At 50.8% G+C, this 22,417-nt stretch overlaps 1 protein-coding gene across 2 annotated transcripts in view; it reads right to left on the bottom strand.

Annotated features, from left to right (window-relative positions):
* BICD2 (BICD cargo adaptor 2) overlaps positions 1-22,208 on the bottom strand; it is a 53,472-nt gene extending 31,264 nt beyond the window's left edge. The window contains exon 1 of one of the 2 annotated variants that reach the window (XM_024345748.3): positions 21,860-22,208. In XM_024345748.3, coding sequence (XP_024201516.1) covers positions 21,860-22,099 — 240 coding nt within the window. In that variant the 5' untranslated portion in view covers positions 22,100-22,208. The remainder of the gene's footprint in view (positions 1-21,859) is intronic. The other variant, XM_024345749.3, reaches the window with a different exon arrangement.
* Between the last annotated feature and the right edge of the window lie 209 nt (positions 22,209-22,417).

Genomic DNA, 22,417 nt, shown 5'->3' with positions numbered 1-22,417 from the left:
CAAAGTGCTGGGATTACAGGCGTGAGCCACTGTGCCTGGCCTAATTCCACATTTCTATCACCCCCCCAAAGAAACTCTGTCCCCATTAGCAGTCACTCTTCAGCTCTCCCCACTGCCATCCTGAAAACCAATCTATTTTCCATCTCTATGAATATGTCTATTCTGGACATTTCAGTCTTTTGTGACTGGCCTCTTCACTGAGCATAATGTTTTCAAGGTTCGCCCATGTTGTAGTATGTATAAGAATTCCCTTCCCTTTCATGGTCAAATAATATTCCATTGTATGAACAGATCACATTTGTTTATCCATTCATCATTTGACAGACACTTGGGTTGTTTCCACTTTTAGGCTATTATAAGTGGAACTGCTAGGTCATGTGGTATCTTTAACTTTTTTTGAGGAACTGCCAAATTTTCCACAAGGGCTATCCCATTTTATATGTTCCCACTTGCAACATAGGAGGATTCCAATTTTCCCACTCCTCTCCAGGACTTCTTATTGTCTATTTTTTGGTTACAGCCATCCTAGTGGATATGAGATCTCTTCCCATTTTCTTTCTTTTTTTGGAAGACAGGGTCTCACTCTGTCACCCAGACTGGAGTGTAGTGGTGAGATCACAGCTCCCTTCAGCCTTGACCTCCTGGGCCCAAGCAATCCTCCTGCCTCAGCCTCCTGAGTGGCTGGGACTACAGGCATGTGCCACCATGCCAGCTTTTTTTTTTTTTTTTTTAGAGATGGGGTCTCACTATGTTGCCCATGCTAGTCTTGAACTCCTGGGCTCAAGTGAGACCCCACTTTGGCCTCCAAAAGTGCTGGGATTATACGCACAAGATACCGTGTTCAGCCTCTTTCCATTTTATTTAAAAAAGTATTAGTAACAATAATAGCCACCACTCTATAAGCCTCCTTAAGTATATTATTTCACTTAACGCCTATCTCAAAGTTCTCAGGAGAACCCGTGTTCCCATTTTATGGAGGAAGAAACTAAGGCTCCAAAAGGCCAAAATTGTGACAGGGCAGAAGCACAGATGGAAGAGAGCCATCTCTGCCTGCTCCATGCTGGGTCCTTCTGCTGCATCGCTGGGTCAGAACTACTGCCTGATGGCAAAGGGCTCCATATCCTGAATATATAAAGATCTCCTACACGTACATGAGAAAAAGACAGACACCCAAGAAGAACATTGGAAGAAGGTCTTGAAAAGGCTCTTTATAAAAGAGGCTCTCCAAGTGGCCAGTAAACACAGGAAAAGGTCCATGGGGAATGCAACTTACACCAGAAAGAGCTACTGTGACACACTGATCAGAATGGCTAGTACATAAATCAGTAACACATCAAGTGCCCGTGGTGAGGATGGAGAAGACAGGAGCTTGCCACACACTGCTGTGCTCCTCTAGAAGAAAGCCTGCCCTATGTCACCCTAGCCAGTCCATCCAACAGACACAGGCATCAGCCACCCCATGAGCGTTCTAACAGCTCCAAGCTGAAAACAACCCTAGGGTCGGTCTACCTGACAGTGGGTGAGGAAGGCGTGGTATATCCACACAAATGAATCCCATGTGGCAACGAGTGCCAATAACCTACAAATACAAGCAGCAATGAGGATGAGTCTCACGATGCTGAGTGAATACACAAAAAAAGTACGGTGCAACTCCATCTATAAGAAGTCAAAACTAGGCAAGATATAATCTTTGGTGTCAAAAGCCAGAATGATCACACCTTGACAGGGCTCAGAGAGCAGCTCTGGGAAGCTGACTACATGCAACTTCTTGATCTGTTGGTAGTTACATGGGTGCACTTACTTTGATAATTTGTCAAACTATACAATTATGATTTTTATAGTTTCCATATTTACCTTACACTCCAGTAAAAGCTTATTTTTATTAACAACTAGTGTAATATGAAAACTATTGGGCCAGGCATGGTGGATCAAGCCTGTAATCCCAGCACTTTGGGAGGCCGAGGCGGGCAGATCATGAGGTCAAGAGATGAAGACCATCCTGGCTAACATGGTGAAACCCCTCCTCTACTAAAAATACAAAAAATTAGCCAGGTGTGGTGGCACGCACCTGTAGACCCAGCTACTCAGGAGGCTGAGGCAGGAGAATCACTTGAACCCAGGAGGTGGAGGTAGCAGTGAGTCAAGATTGTGTCACTGCACTCTAGCCTGGATGACAGAGCGAGACTCCGTCTCAGAAAAAAAAAAGAAAAAAAAGGAAAAGCTGCAGAATAGCAAATGTACCCAAGGGATGACATATTTGCCAACATACACACATGCGCTTAAAATCTATACATTTTACTATATGTAATTCTAGTTTAAAAGATTAATAAAACCCCAAACCAAACATATCACAGGGAGTTAAACTGCTTGTTATTCATAAAATGGATAATATCAGAAACAAGATGAAAGATCAAATTTTCATAAATGAACTTCAGCAAAAACCTGATATAAGAACACAGGGTCAGGTCAGGAAATGGTGGCAAGAAATGGACTTCAGATTTACACAGGGCCAGATGCTTCAGATCACCCCACAAACAGATGTACAGCCTTGCTAGCAATTCAGGAAAACAACTTACAGTAGCTACAAACACCAGCAGAAACAGAGTCGCAGGGCACACTGGGATGGGGGATGGGAGGTTTCCAGGGCCAGGAGGGAGGTATAGTTGGGAGATGGATGTGAGATGAGCTGGAACCTCTGCCCACTGTTCAGCCCAGTAATGACCCAGATCCAAGAACGGTGTAGAGGCAGTGCGGTGAGGGGAGAAGGGGATCCACCTAACTAAGGGTGGGGACAGGGGAGGGGGGTCCCCTGTCCTGAGGCATCTTCACTGGGCCTGCTCTGTCCAGATGATCCCTCTCCACCCCCAGGTTTTCCCAGCCTTGGGCTGCCGTCAGCACCCCTCCAGCTTTGATGTGGGCCCAGACGGAGGAAGACAGAGGACAACACAGCTGTTAACAGATAAGCAAGAAGACTCTGGGTGCCCAGGGGAGGGAGGGCAATTACCCCAAGGCATCGCTGCCCTTCACAGTTTGCACCAATGTAAGCTCATTAGCTTCTCTCACAGGAGGTATTAGCTCCTCTCACAGGTGAGAAACTGAACTCCGAGAACACACATCTCCATAAACGTTTCCCCAAGAGGGTCTGAAGAGAAAGCAAGAAAGAGAGGCTGATGATCCAGAAGTGGCTGGGCCTGGGCCTAGACCCTGGCCCACAGTGCTCAATTGTCTGACCAGTGCCCCAACCACACCTGCTCCTCAAAATCACCTGGAGAACTGCAAACTCCCATTCCCAGGTGCATGAACATCTGGGACTCGGCCCTTCCTGGTCTTGGCCTGGAACCTAGAAAGCTTGGACTCAATGTGGGGAGTGCCTAACAACTGAGATCTGGCTAAAGCCAGTCATGGTGGTCCCTGGGCCCCACTTCCCACAATTTATGGAGATCATTTCCGTCCTGACACATGGTCCCTCCCTCCCTAGAAGGTTACCTGAGGTGGCAAAGCGTGAGTGAAAGGACTGGCCCTCCTGCTCGGACATGTTGATATGTGAATACAGTGGGGAGAGGGGCTTGCTGCAGGCACCACCCAAGAAAGATGGAAGCATTGGCCGGGCACGGTGGCTCATGCCTGTAATCCCAGCACTTTGGGAGGCTGAGGCAGGCAGATTACCTGAGGTCAGGAGTTCAAGACCAGCCTGGCCAACATGGCGAAATCCTGTCTCTACTAAACAATAAAAAATTAGCTGGGCATGGTGGCAGGGGCCTGTAATCTCAACTACTTGGGAGGCTGAGGCAAGAAAAATTGCTTGAACCCGGGAGCAGAGGTTGCAGTGAGCCAAGATCGCACCACTGCACTCCAGCCTGGGCGACAGAGTGAGACTCCGTCTCCAAAAAAAAAAAAAAGAAAGAAACATGGAAGCACATGCCACATGTCCACGCCAAGTATGGTACATTCACAATGCCCAGCACCCAACAACAGGTGGACGGCAGTAACTCTAGTATGATGACACAGTGGATGATGCTCAGCAGCAAGAAAACTCACTCCTCATACAAGTAACCGTCGTGATGGCTCTTAGAGAAGCCAGACCCAAAAGACCACACACCAAGTATGAAGAAACCTAATCGCTGTAGAAGGCAGGCAGTACGCTGCTGAGTGGACAGGAAGAGTCTGAGCACTTTAGGGTAACCTTCACCATGGGGCAGCCACACGAGAGCACACAACTGCACAACTGCGTGTGGTCTTACAGGCAAATCATACCTCAATTTAAAAATGAGAGCTGCACAAAACAATCAACTAGTCAGCAGCCAGAGCTGCTCCGGAAATGTCTGACTGTTGAGGTCAAAGGCCGCCCTAAAAAATGCAGCCTGGACTGAAACGGGGCTCAGCTCTGTCTCACAGTGAACCACACCAATATGGAAGGTGGGTGGCAGAGGTCTCCCAGCAGCTTCTAGGGAAAGGCCACCAAACTGGTGGCCCACCAAGCTCCCACACAGACCTTCCGGATGACTTCCCTGGTGGGTCCCCAGTAGGCCAAATCTCAGAGCCAGTATGTCACCGGGGTCCAAGAGGGTAAATGGACCTGTCCACCATCTGCCCCATCAACAACAGCAACCACAGGCCTGACCCCCTCTTATGTGCTGACCCTTGCCATCTTGGCCTAGTGCGAGAGGCTGGGCAGCTCTGTGGAGAAGCACTTTGCCCAGGCCCCTGGCTACACTGGGAAGCGGGTCTGCATGCTGGTATGCTTTCTTCCAAAGTCCCCGCCAGGCTCCTGGGTGAGGTCCTGACCTGCATCTCTTTCATCGCCACAAGTGTAGGCAACAGCTCCAGGGATATGGCTCAGGACAGGGGGGTCACCAGGGAGTCAGTAGGGAGGGCCAGACTCACCAGGCAGGATGGAAAAGTCCAGCAGCTGTCCCAGGACAGCAGAATTCCCTCCAGCCTAACATTACCCTCACTTCAGCCAGCACCCCCATTGCTTTAGCTCACTGATGCTGAGAAATAGCTCAGGCAGAAGGCAGGGCCGACCATCCAGATATACACACAGTGTGGGTGGGGCAAGGCCTCTCACACGGGAAGGGTTCAGGCCTGTCCCTGTGGGCAGATGGACGCCCACGTCCACCACACATCTGCACCTCCTTGGTGAGTGCAGGAACGGAGTGAGGAGCCCAAGCCCAGCAAGTGGCAAGGCTCAGGAAGCATCTGTGGCATGAATGGAAGACAGACAGGGGGAACCTATGCACACAGCTGGGAGGTGACAGGCCCCACACCCGAAGTGGGTAGACAGCATGGCAGGTCAAGGGCATAGCCAGATGCTGGGGTGCTGAGAGTGCAGAATATGAATATGGCTGCATATGTATGAATATGTATGCCATATGTATGAATATGGCTGAGTGAGGCTAGGACTGCAGGGAACTCCAGGGGTACAGGGTGGGCAGGCATTGCAGGTTCTTTTGGGACATCTCCTCTTTTATCCCTCTCTCTCCAGCCAGTGGAGGGGACACACCCCCGTGACTCAGCAGCAGGAATGGCTCCCAGGCTTGCCCCTGTCCTGGGTCTTCCCCTTAGCTCATGCACACTCCAGAGAGGTACAGAGAGGCATCCCAGGTTCTCCACTTGGGGGGTTGTACCCCCCTCCAGGGCTGAATCACGCACGATGTGCACAGCAGGGAGGATTCAGACCCCCGGGTGTAAACTGCAATGACAGGATGGTGCTCCCACACTCATCTTTCCCATGGGATCATTCTGGAAGTGTAAACACTCCTGAGACTGATTTAATAGGTCTGAGTGTGGCCCCTGAGCTTTAGAATTTTTGAAAGTCCCCCAGTGACCCTGGGGTACAAGCAGACTAGTCAGTTCCACATGCTTCTACTGGAACCCAAGTCAGCTAAGAAGCCAGAAATAGACCTGTTGACTACCTGGGCCCCTCACAGACACAATGACCCACCCAGTGGGATCCCATGGGTGTTATATGGGAGACCCTACCTCACCATCCCCTCAGCCAGCTCTTCCCACCCATCCCCAGCTGGGTGGGGATGCTCCAGCATCACTAAACCAACTCCCTCCTCTCTTTATTCAAAAGGTACTTCCTAAGCAGATACAGGCAACAAAGGATGTGGGGTCCAGGGCCCCCAGGAGCGGACAGATGTGGGTGTGAATCATGTGTCTTCACACAAGCCCTGCAAAGTAAAAACTTTTATTGCTCCCTTTCATGGGTGAACAAACTGAGGATCAACAAGGTGAGATGATTCATCTGAGTGGGACCATAAGGCTTCTCACTCCAAAATCCATTTTTCTTCTTTGCAGCAGGGTGGTTCCCAGAGGAGATGGTACAGGGAGGGGCAAGGGGGTAACAGGAGAGGGGGCAGGAGGTGGAGTTGGTCCCTGAGGAACTCAGACAGCCTCACCTGGCAGGTAGACAGGGAGGAGGGAGGAGGCCCAGGAGCACTCAAGCAGGAGCCTGGGAAGGCTGCAGGAGTCCCTGCAAGACAGGGTGGGGCCTCTTGAGGACTGGGGTCCAGGCCAGGAAGAGAGGGTGGGGCCCCCTGGGAACTGGGGTCCAGGCCAGGAGGCAGCGCCCGCCCACCTCTGCCAGCCTATATCTATCAAGCTGTATGCTGCAGGACCAGCCCAGGCCCAAGCCCCTCTGCAGGCCCATCTGTCCCTCACACCACAGGAGGCTGAGGGGCGCTGGCCCACCCTTCCTACTGGGTGGCTTTGGAACTGCATTTCCCCAAGGAGGACTTACACTTGTGGATGCGGGGATCGCTAGGACTCAGGGCTGAGAGGCACCCACACAGGGAACACTGTAGGGCTGTGGTGCTTGTCACCAGCCTCTGCCCACCCATGGCCCCTCCTCTGTGAGGCCCACATCAATCGGAAGCAGCCATCCCATCACCAACCGTGAACCCCAGCTGCCCTGGGCAACGTCCAAATGCTAAGCTGCTTTTAGAAAACTGGGAATTCATCCCTGGGCAGGAGGGATTTAGCCAGAATTGGGTGCCATTTAGAGAAGATTACACCCTAATTGCCCCAGTGTCAGCAGACAGGCTTCTGGCCAGCTGCACCCAGGGCTGGCAAAGGTCCCCACAGACCCTAGCTACCCCGCCCAAGACACAGAAGCCAGTCCTGGGGCCTGGGGACCAGCCCTCATCTTCCATGGCAGCTGGCTGCCCTGACACAAATCTCCATTCAACAGCTTGTAGTCAGGGCAAGAGGGGACAGCTTGGGGGCCCTGCCATGCAGCTGTCCAGACTGCATCTGTTCCAAATAAGGGGAGGATGGCACAGTGGGCACAGCAGCCTGGGCCAGGCGGGGCTGAAAGCCACAGGAGAGCATGGCTGCAGCCCGGGTTTTCTCCTGACTTCATCTCAAACCCTCATCACACTTCTTCACCTTACTAGCACTGTTTTAGAAAGAGACACCAGTAAGGTTCACAGTCAGCAAGTGGCAGGAGAATCTTACGCCATCTCCTCGCAATCCCCAGAGTTCTTCCCACCACAGGATGAACTATGAGGGTGGAGCCTGAGGAGAGGGAACTCTTGTTCAATGCTGGCGGAAATACAAAATGGTATTCACATTTGGAAGAGTCTGGCAGTTTCTCACAAAGCTAAATACAGTCTTATCATACAATCCAGCGATCAGACTCTTCAGGTATTTACCCAAATGGTTTGAAAACTTAGGTCTGCACTAGAACTTGTACGTGAATGTTTAAAGCAGCTTTATTCATATTTGCCAAAAAGTAGAAGCAACTAAGATGTCTTTCAATAGGTGAACAGATAAATTGTGGTTCACCCATATAATATTATTGTGATTTAAGAAAAAAAAAAAGAGCAATCAAGCCATGAAAAAACATGGATAAATCTTAAGTGCATATTGCTAAGTGAAAGAAGCCAGTCTGAAAAGGGCTACATACTGTATGATTTCAATTATGTGACATTCTGGAAAAGGCAAAACTGTAATGATGGTAAAAAGATCAGTGGTTGCCAGAGGTTGACGGGGGTGGATTTAAACAGGTGAAGCATAGGGTTTTTTTTTTAAGGCAGTGAAACTATTCTGTATGATCCTGTAATGGTAGATAAATGCCACTGCATTTATAAAAACAAAAAGTGAACCTTAATATTAGTATGTGAATTGTTTTAAAAATTCATTTGGGAGATCAAGGGATCCTGGGCTGGAATGTAGAATGTGACAAAATAATCTAATTGTATTACAAATGTATCAAACAACCTCACTGAAGGGGATGGGGGAATAAAGTACTAACTTAAGTAACTTTTTCTTTTTATTTGTTTTTTTTGAGATAGAGTCGCTCTGTTGCCCAGGCTGGAGTGCAGTGGCGAGATCTCAGCTCACTGCAACCTCTGCCTCTTGGGTTCAAGCAATTCTCCTGCCTCAGCCTCCCAAGTAGGTGGGACTACAGGCACACACCACCAAGCCTGGCTAATTTTTGTATTTTTAGTAGAGATGAGGTTTCACCATGTTGGCCAGGGTGGTTGGGTTGTTGTTGTTGTTGTTGTTGTTGTTTTGAGACAGAGTCTCACTCTGTCCCCCAGGTTGGAATGCAGTGGTACAATCTCGGCTCACTGCAACCTCGGCTTCCTGGGTTCAAGTGATTCTCCTGCCTCAGCCTTCCAAGTAGCTGGGACTGCAGACACCCGGGACCACGCCCGGCTAATTTTTGCATTTTTAGTAGAGACGGGTTTTCGTCATGTTGGCCAGGCTGGCTCCTGACCTCAGGTGATCCATCCTCCTTGGCCTCCCAAAGTGCTAGGATTACAGGTGTGAGCCACTAAGCCCAGCCCTAACTTAAGTAACTTTGGAAATAAGTAGAGTCTATAAGACTAAAGGCAAAAGAATTACACAAAAGCACTGTAACTCTAGTTGATAAAATTGTTTCCCATGGGGACCCAGGTTAACAATTCTGTTACTGCTGTACCTGTGAACTGGAATGAAACAATTAAGTTACTGGATGGTGGATGGTGGGAGCCAGGTGTCTCACTGTTGGAGTGGGAGGTTACAGATAAGCAAGGGAAGGTGGTAAGAACGATCTACGTGGTAATGGATTACAGTTCTTACATCAGTATGAACTCATGGTTAACTAAATATACATACAGGTATATTTATTGACATGTGTATATACATGGGTTAGTATACACTAACTGCATTTTTTTTTTTTTTTGAGATGGAGTTTTGCTCCTGTCGCCCAGGCTGGAGTGTAATGATGCGATCTTGGCACACTGCAACCTCCGCCTCCTGGGTTCAAGTGATTCTCCTGCCTCAGCCTCCTGGGTAGCTGGGATTACAGGCGCCCACCACCACGAACAGCTAATTTTTGTATTTTTAGTAGAGACGAGGTTTCCCCATGTTGGCCAGGCTGGTCTCGAACTCCTAACCTCACGTGATCCACCCGCCTCGGCCTCCCAAAGTGCTGGGATTACAGGCATGAGCCACTGCGCCCAGCCACTAACTAACTGCATGTTCAAAACAATCTCCTTGTTCTGTTGCTGACAGGCCTTAAATCAAAGACACCCTAATAGCAATGAGCACACATAGCAACCAGATCTTGGTTTCTAACATCTTTCTCAACTAAAGAAACCAGGGCTTCTTGGGGTAAATAGCTGATTCTAGGACTGAGGGAGGAAACAGATAAGCCTGCAACATCTTGTAGTGCCAGAAAGGAAGGAAGCACTTTAAAAAAAAAAAAGAGGCACCACGATGGGGTATGTTAAAGGGGGTATAAGAGCCATCTGAAAGAGCTCTCAAGAGCCAAAGCTGGAGCAATTTGAGCAACAAAATGAGGTAATGTTGGATTATAACCCAAAGTATAAAATAAACTTTCATGGGCTGGGCACAGTGGCTCATGCCTGGAATCCCAGCACTTTAGAAGGCCAAGATAGGAGAAGTACGTAAGCCAAGGAATTAAAGACGAGCCTGGGCAACATAATGAGACCATGTACCTACTAAAAAAATCAAAAAATTAGCTAGGGGTGGTGGCACATGCTACTGGGGAGACTGAGGTGGAAAGATCACTTGAGCCCAGGAGGTCAAAGTTGCAGTGAGTCACGATCATACCACTACACTCCAGCCTGGGCGACAGTGAGACCCCGTCCCAAATAAAATAAATAAAATGAACTTTCATGAGTCTACATTGATATAATAAACAAGAGTGGGAGGGAGGGAAAAGTCTGCTATGCAGAAAAATCGCAAATAATTTATGTAGATAGCACCCTGCCCTCAAAGAGGTGGAGCAAACTCCCTACTCAAGTATGGGCTATGCACAGTAATTTCCTTCCCGAGAATACAGTATGGACAGGAAGAGAAAGAATAACTTTAGAGTGGCGGTCAGGTGATCAAGGTCAACAGCAGCAGTGACAGGTCATGCTGACAATACACACTCTTGATACGTGATGAGAAGGGCATTTACTTCTGTGATCTTCCTCCCCCAAACCCATAATCCCAATCTAACCACGAGAAAAAACATCAGACAAATTCCAAGTGAAAAACATTCTACTAAACACCTGATCAATCTTCTTGAAAACTGTCAAGGTCATCAAGAACAGGGAAGGTCTGAGAAACTGTCACAGTCAACTGGAGCCTAAGGAGACACAACAACTAAATGTAATGTGATATCCTAGACAATACTTGGGACAGAAAAAGGACATCAGGTAAAAACTAAGGCAATCTGAATAAAGTATTCATAATAATGCCATGATATTGGTTCATCCATTGTAACAAATATACCACACTAATGTACAATGTTATAATAAGGAGGCAGCTGGGTGTGGGGTATACAGCAACTCTGTACTATTTTTCAAATTTTTCTATAAATCTAAAAATTTTCTAAAGTAGTTCATTTTTTAAAATTAATGATAAAAGGGCAGCACAGTTTTTTATTTTATTTTATTTTATTTGAGACGGAGTCTTGCTCTGTCGCCCAGGCTGTAGTGCAGTGGCGCAATCTCAGCTCACCACAAGCTCCGCCTTCCGGGTTCACATCATTCTCCTGCCTCAGCCTCCTGAGTAGCTGGGACTACAGGCACCCGCCACCACGCCCGGCTAATTTTTTTGTATTTTTAGTAGAGATGGGGTTTCACCGTGTTAGCCAGGATGGTCTCGATCTCCTGACCTCATGATCCGCCTGCCTCGTCCTCCCAAAGTGCTGGGATTACAGGCATGAGCCACCGTGCCCAGCCGGTAGCACAGTTTTATACACGTTCAATGGCTTAAAGACACATAAGTCTGTAATTCCAGCACCTTGGGAGGCTGAGACAGGCGGATCACGAGGTCAGGAGATCAAGACCATCCCAGCTAACACCATGAAACCCCGTCGCTACTAAAAATACAAAAAAATTAGCCGGGCATGGTGGCGGGTGCCTGTAGTCGGAGCTACTCGGGAGGCTGAGGCAGGGGAATGGCGTGAACCCAGGAGGTGGAGCTTGCAGTAAGCCAAGATCACGCCACTGCACTCCAGCCTGGGCGAGAGAGCAAGACTACATCTCAAAAAAAAAAAAAAAAAAGACACATAAGTGCTACAATACACATGACACTTTATCTTAAGAAGCCCTGAGGTTTGCCAGTGGGTGTGGTGTCACGGCTGGCAACTCATCAGCTACCTGAGGTGGTAGAAGGTGGGTGTTCTGAAATGGAATGGGAAGCTGTAGGTGCGTGTATCCTGTGTATCCTCACATAGCTCAGGTAGGCCGGGTGCAAGGCTCTGTGTACACTAGTGTTTTTTGAGGAGAAAACTGTACGTAGGCAAATACAAAATTCTCATCGTGTTCAAACTGTTCCCTCATATATCAATCAGTCTGGAACAAATTTACATTTTCAAAAGACATGTTATAGCAGAACTGTGCTTCACAGAAGTAATAAAATTGGCCTGATCCAATCAGTGAACAGGGAAGTGCAACTTAAACCACAATGAGATGCCATTATCTGTTATGGGAAGTCAGGGACCCCAAACGGAGAGACCAGCTGAAGCCATGGCAGAAGAACGTGGATTGTGAAGATTTCATGGACATTTATTAGTTCCCCAAATTAATACTTTTGTAATTTCTTATGCTTGTCTTTACTGCAATCTCTAAACATAAATTGTGAAGATTTCATGGACACTTATCACTTCCCCAATCAATACCCTTGTGATTTCCTATGCCTGTCTTTACTTTAATCTCTTAATCCTGTCAGCCGAGAAGGATGTATGTCACCTCAGGACCCTGTAATAATTGCATTAACTGCACAAATTGTACAGCATGTGTGTTTGAGCAATATGAAATGTGGGCACCTTGAAAAAAAGAACAGGATAACAGCAATTGTTCAAGGAACAAGAGAGATAACCTTAAACTCTGACCACCGGTGAGCCGGGTAGAACAGAGCCATATTTCTCTTCTTTCAAAAGCAAATGGGAGAAATATCGCTGAATTCTTTTTCTCAGCATGGAACGTCCCTGAGAAAGAGAATGCACACCTAGGGATAGGTCTCTGAACTGGCCCCCCTGGGGCATACCTGTCTCTTATGGTCGAGATTGCAGAGGTGAGATAGACTCCAGTTTCCCATAGCGCTCCCAGGCTTATTAGGAAGAGGAAATTTCTGCCTAATAAATTTTGGTCAGACCAGTTGATCTCAAAACCCTGTCTCCTGATAAGATGTTATCAATAACAATGGTGCCCGAAACTTCATTAGCAATTTTAATTTCGCCTCGGTCCTGTGGTCCTGTGATCTTGCCCTGCCTCCACTTGCCTCATGATATTCTATTACCTTGTAAAGTACTTGATGTCTGTGACCCACACCTATTCGCACACTCCCTCCCCTTTTGAAACTCCCTAATAAAAACTTGCTGGTTTTTGCGGCTTGTGGGGCATCACGGAACCTACCGACATGTGATGTCTCCCCTAGATGCCCAGCTTTAAAATTTCTCTCTTTTGTACTCTGTCCCTTTATTTCTCAAGCTAGCCGACACTTAAGGAAAATGAAAAGAACTTACGTGAATATCGGGGCATGTTCCCCGATAATTATCTTAGGTCACATTTTAGGACACCCAAGGAATCCCCTAGGCTTATGGACATGCTTGTCATCAACCAGCCCTACACCCCAGCATGTTGTGAGGGTGGTACCGAGGGAACATGGGTGTGAGGAAGAAGGGCAGAGCAAAGCGGATGGGGAGCCCAGGCAGCAGGCAACACATGCCTGCAAAGCAGCTGCGTCCTGGGCCTGAGCCCGCCATGATGCTGTCACTAGAGGGAGAAACTGATCCACCTCCAAGGGCGTCAGGAATGCACTGGCCTAAAACAAGGAAACTGAGGCCCAGAGAGGGGAGAGACTGGCTCCAGGTCACAGAAGTCAAGCCAAGAATGGCTGAGTCCACTGCCATGCTAGTAAGAGTATGAGTGGTCCTCACTATGACCTCAGCACCCTCAATGGTAGGACAGTGACAATACTAGTTCCTCCCTTCTGGTTTAGAAGGGCTTGGCATCTATACCCACTAGATGACAAACATCACCTCAGGTGGGCAGAGCTCTACAGTAAAGGCTGGGGTGACAGATGAACCAGAATAGGTGATGACAATGCAGCAATGCAAGAGCCAAGCCATGATGCATCAGCTGAAGGAGGCACCCTGGCTACTATTTTTTTTTTTTTGTCTGAGACGGAGTCTCGCTCTGTTGCCCAGGCTGGAGTGCAGTGGCACGATCTTGGCTCACTGCAAGCTCCGCCTCCCGGGTTCATGCCATTCTCCTGCCTCAGCCTCCCAAGTAGCTGGGACTACAGGTGCCTGCCACCACGCCCAGCTAATTTTTTGTATTTTTAGTAGAGACGGGGTTTCACCGTGTTAGCCAGGATGGTCTCGATCTGCTGACCTCGTGATCCGCCTGCCTCAGCCTCCCAAAGTGCTGGGATTACAGGCGTGAGCCACTGTGCCCGGCCCCTGGCTAATATTTTAAAAAAGAGAAGAGAGGCCAGGCACAGTGGCTCACGCCTGTAATCCCAGCACTTTGGGAGGCCGAGGCAGGCAGATCATGAGGTCAGGAGTTCAAGACCTGCCTAACAGGATGAAACCCTGTCTCTACTAAAAATACAAAAGTTAGCCAGACGTGGTGGTGCACGCCTGTAATCCCAGCTACTCAGGAGGCTCAGGCAGGAGAATCGCTTGAACCCGGGAGGCAGAGGTTGCAGTGAGCAGACATCGCGCCACTGCACTACAGCCTGGGCAACAGAGTGAGACTCCGTCTCAAAAAAAAAAAAAAAAGGAAATAAAAGAGAGACAAGAGTAAGGTGTCTGGCAGGGGCAGATAAAGTGGGAATCTCCACCTACCGGCACCCTCCACAGCATAAAAATAGAGTAGCCAGGGCTAATGCCAGTGCAGTATGAAAGGGGACAGGACAGGCCACACATGGCGCTGTCTTTAAAATGACAAGGTCTGTAATCCTAGCACCTTGCTGGGCCGAGGCAGACTGATTGCCTGAACTCAGGAATTCAAGACCAGCCTGGGCAACATGGTGAAACCCCGCCTCTACTAAAATACAAAAAATTAGCCGGGTGTGGCAGCATGCACCTATGGTCCCAGCTACTTTGGAGGCTGAGGTAGGAGAGTTGCTTGAACGCAGGAGGCAGAGATTGCAGTGAGCCAAGATCACGCCACTGCACTCCAGCCTGGGCGACAGAACGAGACTGTCTCCAAAAAAAATAAAAAAAAAAAATTGAGAAGGCCTTCAACCAAATGCAACCTGCAGATCCTGCTTGGCTTCTGAAGAAACAAAGTAAATGTAAAATGAAATTTATGAGCCAAACTGGGGAAATCCAAACACTGACTGGACAACAGATGACACTAAAGAATTTTTGTTAGTTTCTTAGGTGTGAAAGTTCAACAATGGTTAAGTTTTGTAAGAAAAGATTCTATTTTCTATTAGCTGGGCATGGTGGCAGGCGCCTATAGTCCCAGCTACTGGGGGGGGGCGGGGGGTGCTGAGGCAGGAGAATGGTGCGAACCCAGGAGGCGGAGCTTGCAGTAAGCCGAGATTGCGCCATTGTACTCCAGCCTGGGTGACAGAGTGAGACTCCATCTCAAAAAAAAAAGAAAAGATTCTATTTTCTTAGCAAAACAACTGATATACTTACAGACACAGCTACACAGGATGAACTGCGGTAGAAACAAGACCGGCCACAGCTGCAAACTGCAGGTGCAGGGCAGGAGCATACATGGACTCACTCTATTACTCTCTCCACCTTTGGTTATGTGGAAACATCCAACAAAGAAGGTGGCTTTAAAAAATGAGTAAAGGCTGGGCGCGGTGGCTCACGCCTGTAATCCCAGCACTTTGGGAGGCTGAGGCGAGTGGATCATCTGAGGTCAACAGTTTGAGACCAGCCTGACCAACATGGTGAAACCTCATCTCTACTAAAAATACAAAAATTAGCCGGGCGTGGTGGTGGGCTCCTGTAATCCCAGCTACTCGGGAGGCTGAGGCAGGAGAATTGCTTGAACCTGGAAGGCAGAGTTTGCAGTGAGTCGAGATCGTGCCACTGCACTCCATGCTGGGCAACAGAGCTAGACTCTGTCTCAAATAATAATAATAATAATAATAATATGAATAAATAAATAAATAAATAAGTAAATAATGAGTAAAGCGGCCAGGCGCGGTGGCTCACGCCTGTAATCCCAGCACTTTGGGAGGCTGAGGCAGGCAGATCACCCGAGGTCAGGAGTTCGAGACCAGCCTGGCTAACATGGAGAAACCTTGTCTCTACTAAAAATACAAAAATTAGCCAGGTGTGGTGGCACGCACCTGTAATCCCAGCTACTCAGGAGGCTGAGGCATGAGAATCACTTGAACTCGGGAAGCAGAGGTTACAGTGAGCCAAGATCGAGCTACTGTACTCCAGCCTGGGCAACATAACAAGACTCCGTCTCAAAAAAAAAAAAAAAAAAAGGCTGGGCGTGGTGGCTCATGCCTGTAATCCCAGCACTTTGGGAGGCCAAGGCAGGCGGATCACCTGAGGTCAGGAGTTCGAGACCAGCCTGACCAACATGGAGAAACCCCGTCTCTACTAAAAATACAAAAAAAATTAGCCGGGCATGGTGGCACATGCCTATAATCCCAGCTACTAGGGAGGCTGAGGCAGGAGAATCGCTGGAACCTGGGAGGCGGAGGTTGCGGTGAGCCAAGATCGCGCCATTGCACTCCAGCCTGGGCAACAAAAGCGAAACTCCGTCTCAAAAAAAAAAAAAAGCAAACTATAGATCAGGCGTGGTAGCTCACATCTCTAATCCCAACACTTTGGGAGGCCAAGGCGGGAGGATCGCTCAAGCCCAGGAGTTCAAGAGCAGCCTGGGCAACACAGTGAGACCCTGACTACCAAAATAAATAAATAATAATAATAAATTAAAAAGTAAAAAGCCAACTATAAAAAGCAAACCATGACAATTATTTCATATAATAACATAACAGTATAAGTTAGAAGTACCACAGAACCTCTGGATCCACAGAAACCTTCCTGTCTTTATCTACTTGAATTAAACGTGCTTTTATGTATCTCAGAGTAGCAACAAACTAACTTTAACAAAAAACAACTATTACAGATGCACAAAGCCTTTCCCCTGTGTTTGATGGTGTCTTGTACACATCACACACTCACAAGGGAAGAAGAGCTGGCAGAGAGAAACACCCAGTGCTCCCCACATTTGTCCTGCGCCATCTACACAGGTCCTATTGACACTGTTCTCTCCACTTTCTGCTGTTCTTAAAGTGAATGTATGATTTTTTAAAACACAGTAGCTTCTAAAAAAGAAGCTGGGCCCCCAGTGGCCTCCTCCTAACCCTAACCCTGGACTGCAATGCTCTGAGGGTGGCAAGGGGAGCCTGCCTGCCACTCAGTCCCCATCTCTCCATCCACCTCCCACAGCAGAGCAGAGCCCAGCTTGGGACAGCAGGGTTTGAGCCCAAGGAGGCAGCTAGGCAGCCACATTGGGCCCTCTCCTGCTCCAGAGTTCGGCTTCAGAGGCCACACTCTGAACACTGGACAACACAGGGTCTAAGGCCAATTCTTTACCTGTCAAAGCTTGCATAGTCCTGGCCAGCCCTGGCCACCAGCCACCACCACCTCAAACAGCTGGTGTACTGTCTGAGAAGAAACCAAATCTTTCTTACCCCCGATGTGTGTAACAGTTTCATCTGGTCCACCTATGTGGGGAAGCAGGTCTGACTGACTGGGGGATGCCCAAAACTGACAAAGAAGAAACTGATCTCCTCCCTCAAAGGAAGGGACTGTGGTCCCTAAGTGACAGGGGAGACCTAGCAGGAATCCTATATGGACCTGGGCCGGATGCTCAGACACAAGGGCACAGGGACACCACTCCCCGACCTTGGGGGCTCACGGAGCACTGGGCCAAGGTAACAGGCATCATCATTAACCTATCACGGCCCAGACAGGCAGCGGCTCATCCAGGGCCGCAAGCTCCTGGGAGACCAGGCAGGGCCCAGACTCCCCCTGTGGAGTCAGTATGGAGTTCACAGGGACAGACATCATATACAGTCGGTCCTGCTCAGGTGGTGCCAGGCACCCCCAGGGGCCCAGGGGCTCCCAGCACTGGGCCTGGCCTTCCTCTGGATCCACCTGCTAAGCCACAAAGCATGCTCGCTTGGCATCCCCAAAGACGAGCTGCTCCATCACAGCTGTGCCTGCCTTGAATCCCATGGAGGGTGGCCAGGTCCACGCCTCCACATGCTGGCAGGGCTGGCCTGGAGCACACCATCCGCATGCCTAGGGCTGGGCAGATTCCCTGGCCAGGTCCCAGGATGATTGAGATACACAAGTGCCCAGTCGCCAGGCCCTACAGGAAGAAACAGCACCAGGGCTCGATGTGGGAGTTTCAGACATTTTTAAAAGTGTAAGGGTCCCTAAAGATTCCTTCATGACCCCCTGCCCCATATTCTAAAAGTGGGGAAAGAGAGGCCCGGCGGGGAGAGAGTTGCCCAACAATTAGTGACAACAGTGTAGCCACATGGTCATCATCTTTGGATGCCTATAGCTGCCTCTCCCCAACTGTCAGACCCATCTGTGCTTCAGGTATTCACAGGGCCCCAGCTCCCACCCAAGCCAGGCTTCTTCATACCAACAGCAGACCACTGCCACCACCCAGCCCCCTGAAAGGCCCTTGGGTCTCCCAGAGCCTCCTTGCTCCCAACAGCCTTCTGTTCAGAAATGGACACAACAATGTTCTCAGGGGTTATCAGACGAATGGGAGAATCCCACACTTGCTTTAACCAAGACCAGGACTTTTCCTGCTCTGGAAGCAAACAATCAAAGAGGCTGGGCCTCACCCCCAGTAACTCTGCAGAGGAACCTCCTGGAGGGTCCTCTGCCAATCCCCCTATTGCCCCCACTTCCTGCAGCTGCCCAGGTGCTGGGAACAGGGCTCGGCAAGTCCAGAAGGCAGCAGGCAGGGGAATTTTAGAGACACCCAAGCTTGAAGGGCAGGTGGGACTTCTAAGACGAAGGGTGAATGTGGGCACAGGAGAGGTACGGCAGTCCCAAGCCAGGCTGTAGGGGCCTGAGACAATGCTTAGGGCAGCCCTTGGGAGGTGGCAATGGAAGCCACTTGAGACTGAGCAGGGACAAGGACAAGAACGGGGAGAAGCTGCAGGTGCAGCAGCAAGGAGACAGAGACCTGAGTGAGGCATGAGATTCAGTCTGCTGAAGACCTACGAAGCACTTGCTGCGTGTTGGGTGCTGTGCCCAGTCCAACACCCAATTCCATCCACGTGCACCTCTCAGACAAGGACAATGGTGCTCCAGAGCTTGACACTATGGCACCAAGGTGGCACACCAAGGCAGTGAGGGTGTCCAGACCTCCTCTCTGAGCCTGAGCTCAGGTGGAGTCAAGACTGTTCTCAGACCTCCCCCATTACCCTCCCCTGACCATGAGGACCACATGGGCACCTAGCCTTAGCCCACCTAGCTACAGTCCCTGCCTGTGCCCTGAAGGCAGGAGCTGCCACCTCAGCACACCTGTCCTCTTAAAGCTACAGCTAAGAACACAGAACAAAGTGTCTCACGGCCACGCAGGACCAGGAACACCAGGTTGCTGACCAAAGCCCATCTAATTCTCTTCCCCACCATTCCAGGGAGAGGAAGAGAAAGGGCACAGTGGGAACGGGGACAGATATGGTCTTAACTGAGTCAGGCTCAAGAAATCACTAGCAGAATGATTAGGCAAAATCAACCAGGGGGCACCCACCTCACTTGTGGTCTCAGCCAGCACCGTGCTATGTTGTCAGCAGGACACAGACACTTCCCCCATCCCATGAGAAAGGCAACAGGACTGGCACTGTCTCCCATTCATCACCACAAGACCCTCCTCGGCTCTGATCAGAAACCCACACACTGGGACCAGCAGGCCAGCGTCCTTCCCTCAACGATCCTATTATCTACAAATGCTGGGCAGAAGTACAAGCAACTCCATTTGGAGCACAATTTATTAGTAACTAAATGCACTTTAGTTCAAGAAATAAAGTTTTTTAAAGAATTAAGGCGGTACACCGCTCTACAGGAGAAAAAAAACCCCACAATTATTGTCTCCTTAAATCTTGTGTTTTTTTTAAAATGAAGAGTTAATATTTTCAACTATAATACTGGCCATAATTAAATAGGTTAGCAAGAGCCTGTGTTGGCATGGGTGTGAGGAACACGCATGCTGTTGATGGGGGGTGAACTGGTACAAACTTTCTGGCAACATCTACTGAAACTGAAACGCTGATGCACATTCCTCTAGACTCTGCTAGAGACCGAGCAGAAACATTCTTATCCCACCTTACAAAGGAGAACTAGATTCAGAACAGAGCAGTAATTTGTCCAAGGCCATGTGGCCAGTACATGGAAGCCAGGTGGTGACAAAAAACAAGCAAGCAGACGCCTAAAGAGTACCCACAGAAACAGGTATACCCTCTTCCTGATTCTGCTAGGGACTCACCCTCCAGATACATGCCACGAAAATGCCAAGATTCTTCACTGTGCCAAAACGTTTGTGTCAGAATAGCAAAGACCTGACAAATGAAGGGCACCAAAGTGGGGACAAGTTAGGTCAGCGACAATTCCTTCTCACAGAGGACACTGCCAAACCCAAGCTGTGGACAGAGACAGGGACTGTAGAGGCTGCCCAGGAGCGGCTCACGATGCACTTGGTAGGAGGAAGAGGGCTGCTTCTCTGTGTGCAGAGGGAAAAGCGCCCTAACAGATAGTGCTGCCTGCTGGAGAGGGTGAGCCCCGCTACAGGAGACCAGAAACTGGCTGAGTCCACTCCCACTCCATATTCTCAGAGCCCCCGGCCTCCCTATCACACGCCCCACCCTAAGATGGGGACTCTTGCAAGAGCAGCTGCATCTCACCCCTCTTGTAGCTCCAGCGCCACTGGAGCATGCATTGCAGAAGGTGCCAATACCTGCCGACAGACAACAGAATCGAGTCCTGAGGGCGATGGGGGAGGACCCAGCTCCTGCTGGCCCAGGGTCAGCCATTGACTGGTACTAACTGAGCACCTGCTCTGCCCAGACATCCAAGCATCTGCTTGGATTCATTCTCTGCTCTCCACAGACGGGTCTCCTCAGACACGGGGGAGGCAAGGAAGGCTGCAAATGGTTTAGGCACCTGTCTAGGCTGACTGGGAGAAGAGGTGCCAGGTGATAAGCCTGGAAACCAAGAGCCAAGGGCTCACCAGGACACACTCAAGTGGGGGAAGGGAGCACACCACCAGGCTATACTCCTGACCGCACACCAGTCCTTTCCAAATACGTGACCCTCACAACAATCCTTTCTGGGCACGCAGTACTGCACTCCCATTTTGCAGAGGGGGAAACTAAGACTCACGGAGGGCCTCTACCCAAAGCCGCATCACTAGCAAGGGGCACAGCCTGGATCCAAACCCTGGTGTATCCTCCCAGAAAGCAATTCCTGCAAACAACGCTATGGAGTCAGGGAAGGGGAGAAGAGAAGCTGGGGAAGGACTGTCCAAGACTCCCGCTGCCCTGCCGCCTGGAGACCCTCGACCAGCCTGGTGGTCTAACCTACTCTCCCCCCAGTGGGAATGACACAGACCACTGAGGTCTCCGTCCAAGAGGAACACAGCAAGCCACAGCGAGGGGAAGGGCCCGAGAAGGGGGGCTGGACAGGAAGTGGGCCAGGGAAGTCATGCTAGCTGGTGGGAGCGCAATCCCGGCCATGAGGACACAGCGCTGGGCCTGGGGCAAGGGTACTGGGGGACCCATGCCAGGGGCAACCTCCACGTGCAACCCCGAGCCCCTACTCACTTAGGCCGCTGTCCACGACCTTTCCCCACCTCGGAGGCACTCATGAAAGAAGCAGAAACGCTCCGAAAGTAGCTGCGCCCAGAGAGGGGAAGTGATTTCTCTGAAGGTGACAGAGCCGCAGCCACCCAGACCCAGGCCCACCCTCGGCCTCTCCCAGCGGGTCACCAGCATCCGTGGCCTCAGCTCCCGGCTCAGCCACTGCCCTCCCAACCCCACCCCACACTCAGACACACCCGGAACAGCGACCACCGCAAAGCATCAGCCCTTACGAAGCCCCGCCCCGCCGGGGCCGCCCAGGTCCGCACAGAAGCAGGCGGGCAGCTGCAGGAGGCGACAGGGCGCCCGGACCCCTGCATTAGCGGCGTCTGCAACGGCCGCTAGCCAAGGCCGGGCCCACTCCCACATACTGCCCGGGTCCCCGGCTCTGGGCCCGTGCCCCCTCCGCCCCCGCGGCCCACCCCTGCCGGCCCCCGCTTGGCAAGCTGACCTTGGCCGCCCTGGTGCCAGGGACGACGCCCACAGGCCCCGGCGCCGGGCGGGGGTCGCGGGGCAGGGCGGCTCGGCTCACCTCCTTGAGCTGCTCCATCTCGCTGCGGATAGCCTCATAGTCCACCTCGAGCTCCTCGAACTGCAGCTTGAGCTGGTGCTTCTCCTCGAGTACCGCCAGCCCGTACTCGGCCGCCTGGATCTTCTCACGCGTGGTCTCGGCCAGCTCGTGGGACAGCCGCTTCACCTCGGCGCGCAGCCACTCCGGCTGCGCCTCCATCACCAGCCGCGCGTACTCCTCCTCCTCCGACGGCGCCGACATGGTGGCCGAGGGCTGAGCCGGCTCCCACTGAGGCTCTCGCAGGCCGGGCCCTCCTCAGCCGCCGCCGCCGCTGCCGCCGCCCTGCCCCGACGGCCGCCCGCCCGCGCCGCCGCACGGCTCCTCCCCTCCGGCGCGCGGGGCACGCTGGGGGCTGGAGTCCTGCCTGCGCTCCGACCACAAGGTCCATCATGCCCGGCGCCCGCCCGGCCCCCGGCTATGATTGGCCCATGCTCTGTGAGGGGCGGGCCCTCGGGCGCAGCCACTGACGCCAATGTGGCCCAGGGGACTGTGGGGACAGTAGTCCCGCTAGCGCACCGA

The sequence above is a fragment of the Pan troglodytes genome, chromosome 11, assembly GCF_028858775.2.
Source record: "Pan troglodytes isolate AG18354 chromosome 11, NHGRI_mPanTro3-v2.0_pri, whole genome shotgun sequence".
NCBI classification, from domain to species: Eukaryota; Metazoa; Chordata; class Mammalia; order Primates; family Hominidae; genus Pan; species Pan troglodytes.
Note: the sequence above shows the minus strand (reverse complement) of the source record. Positions and strands in the feature narration are given on the sequence as shown.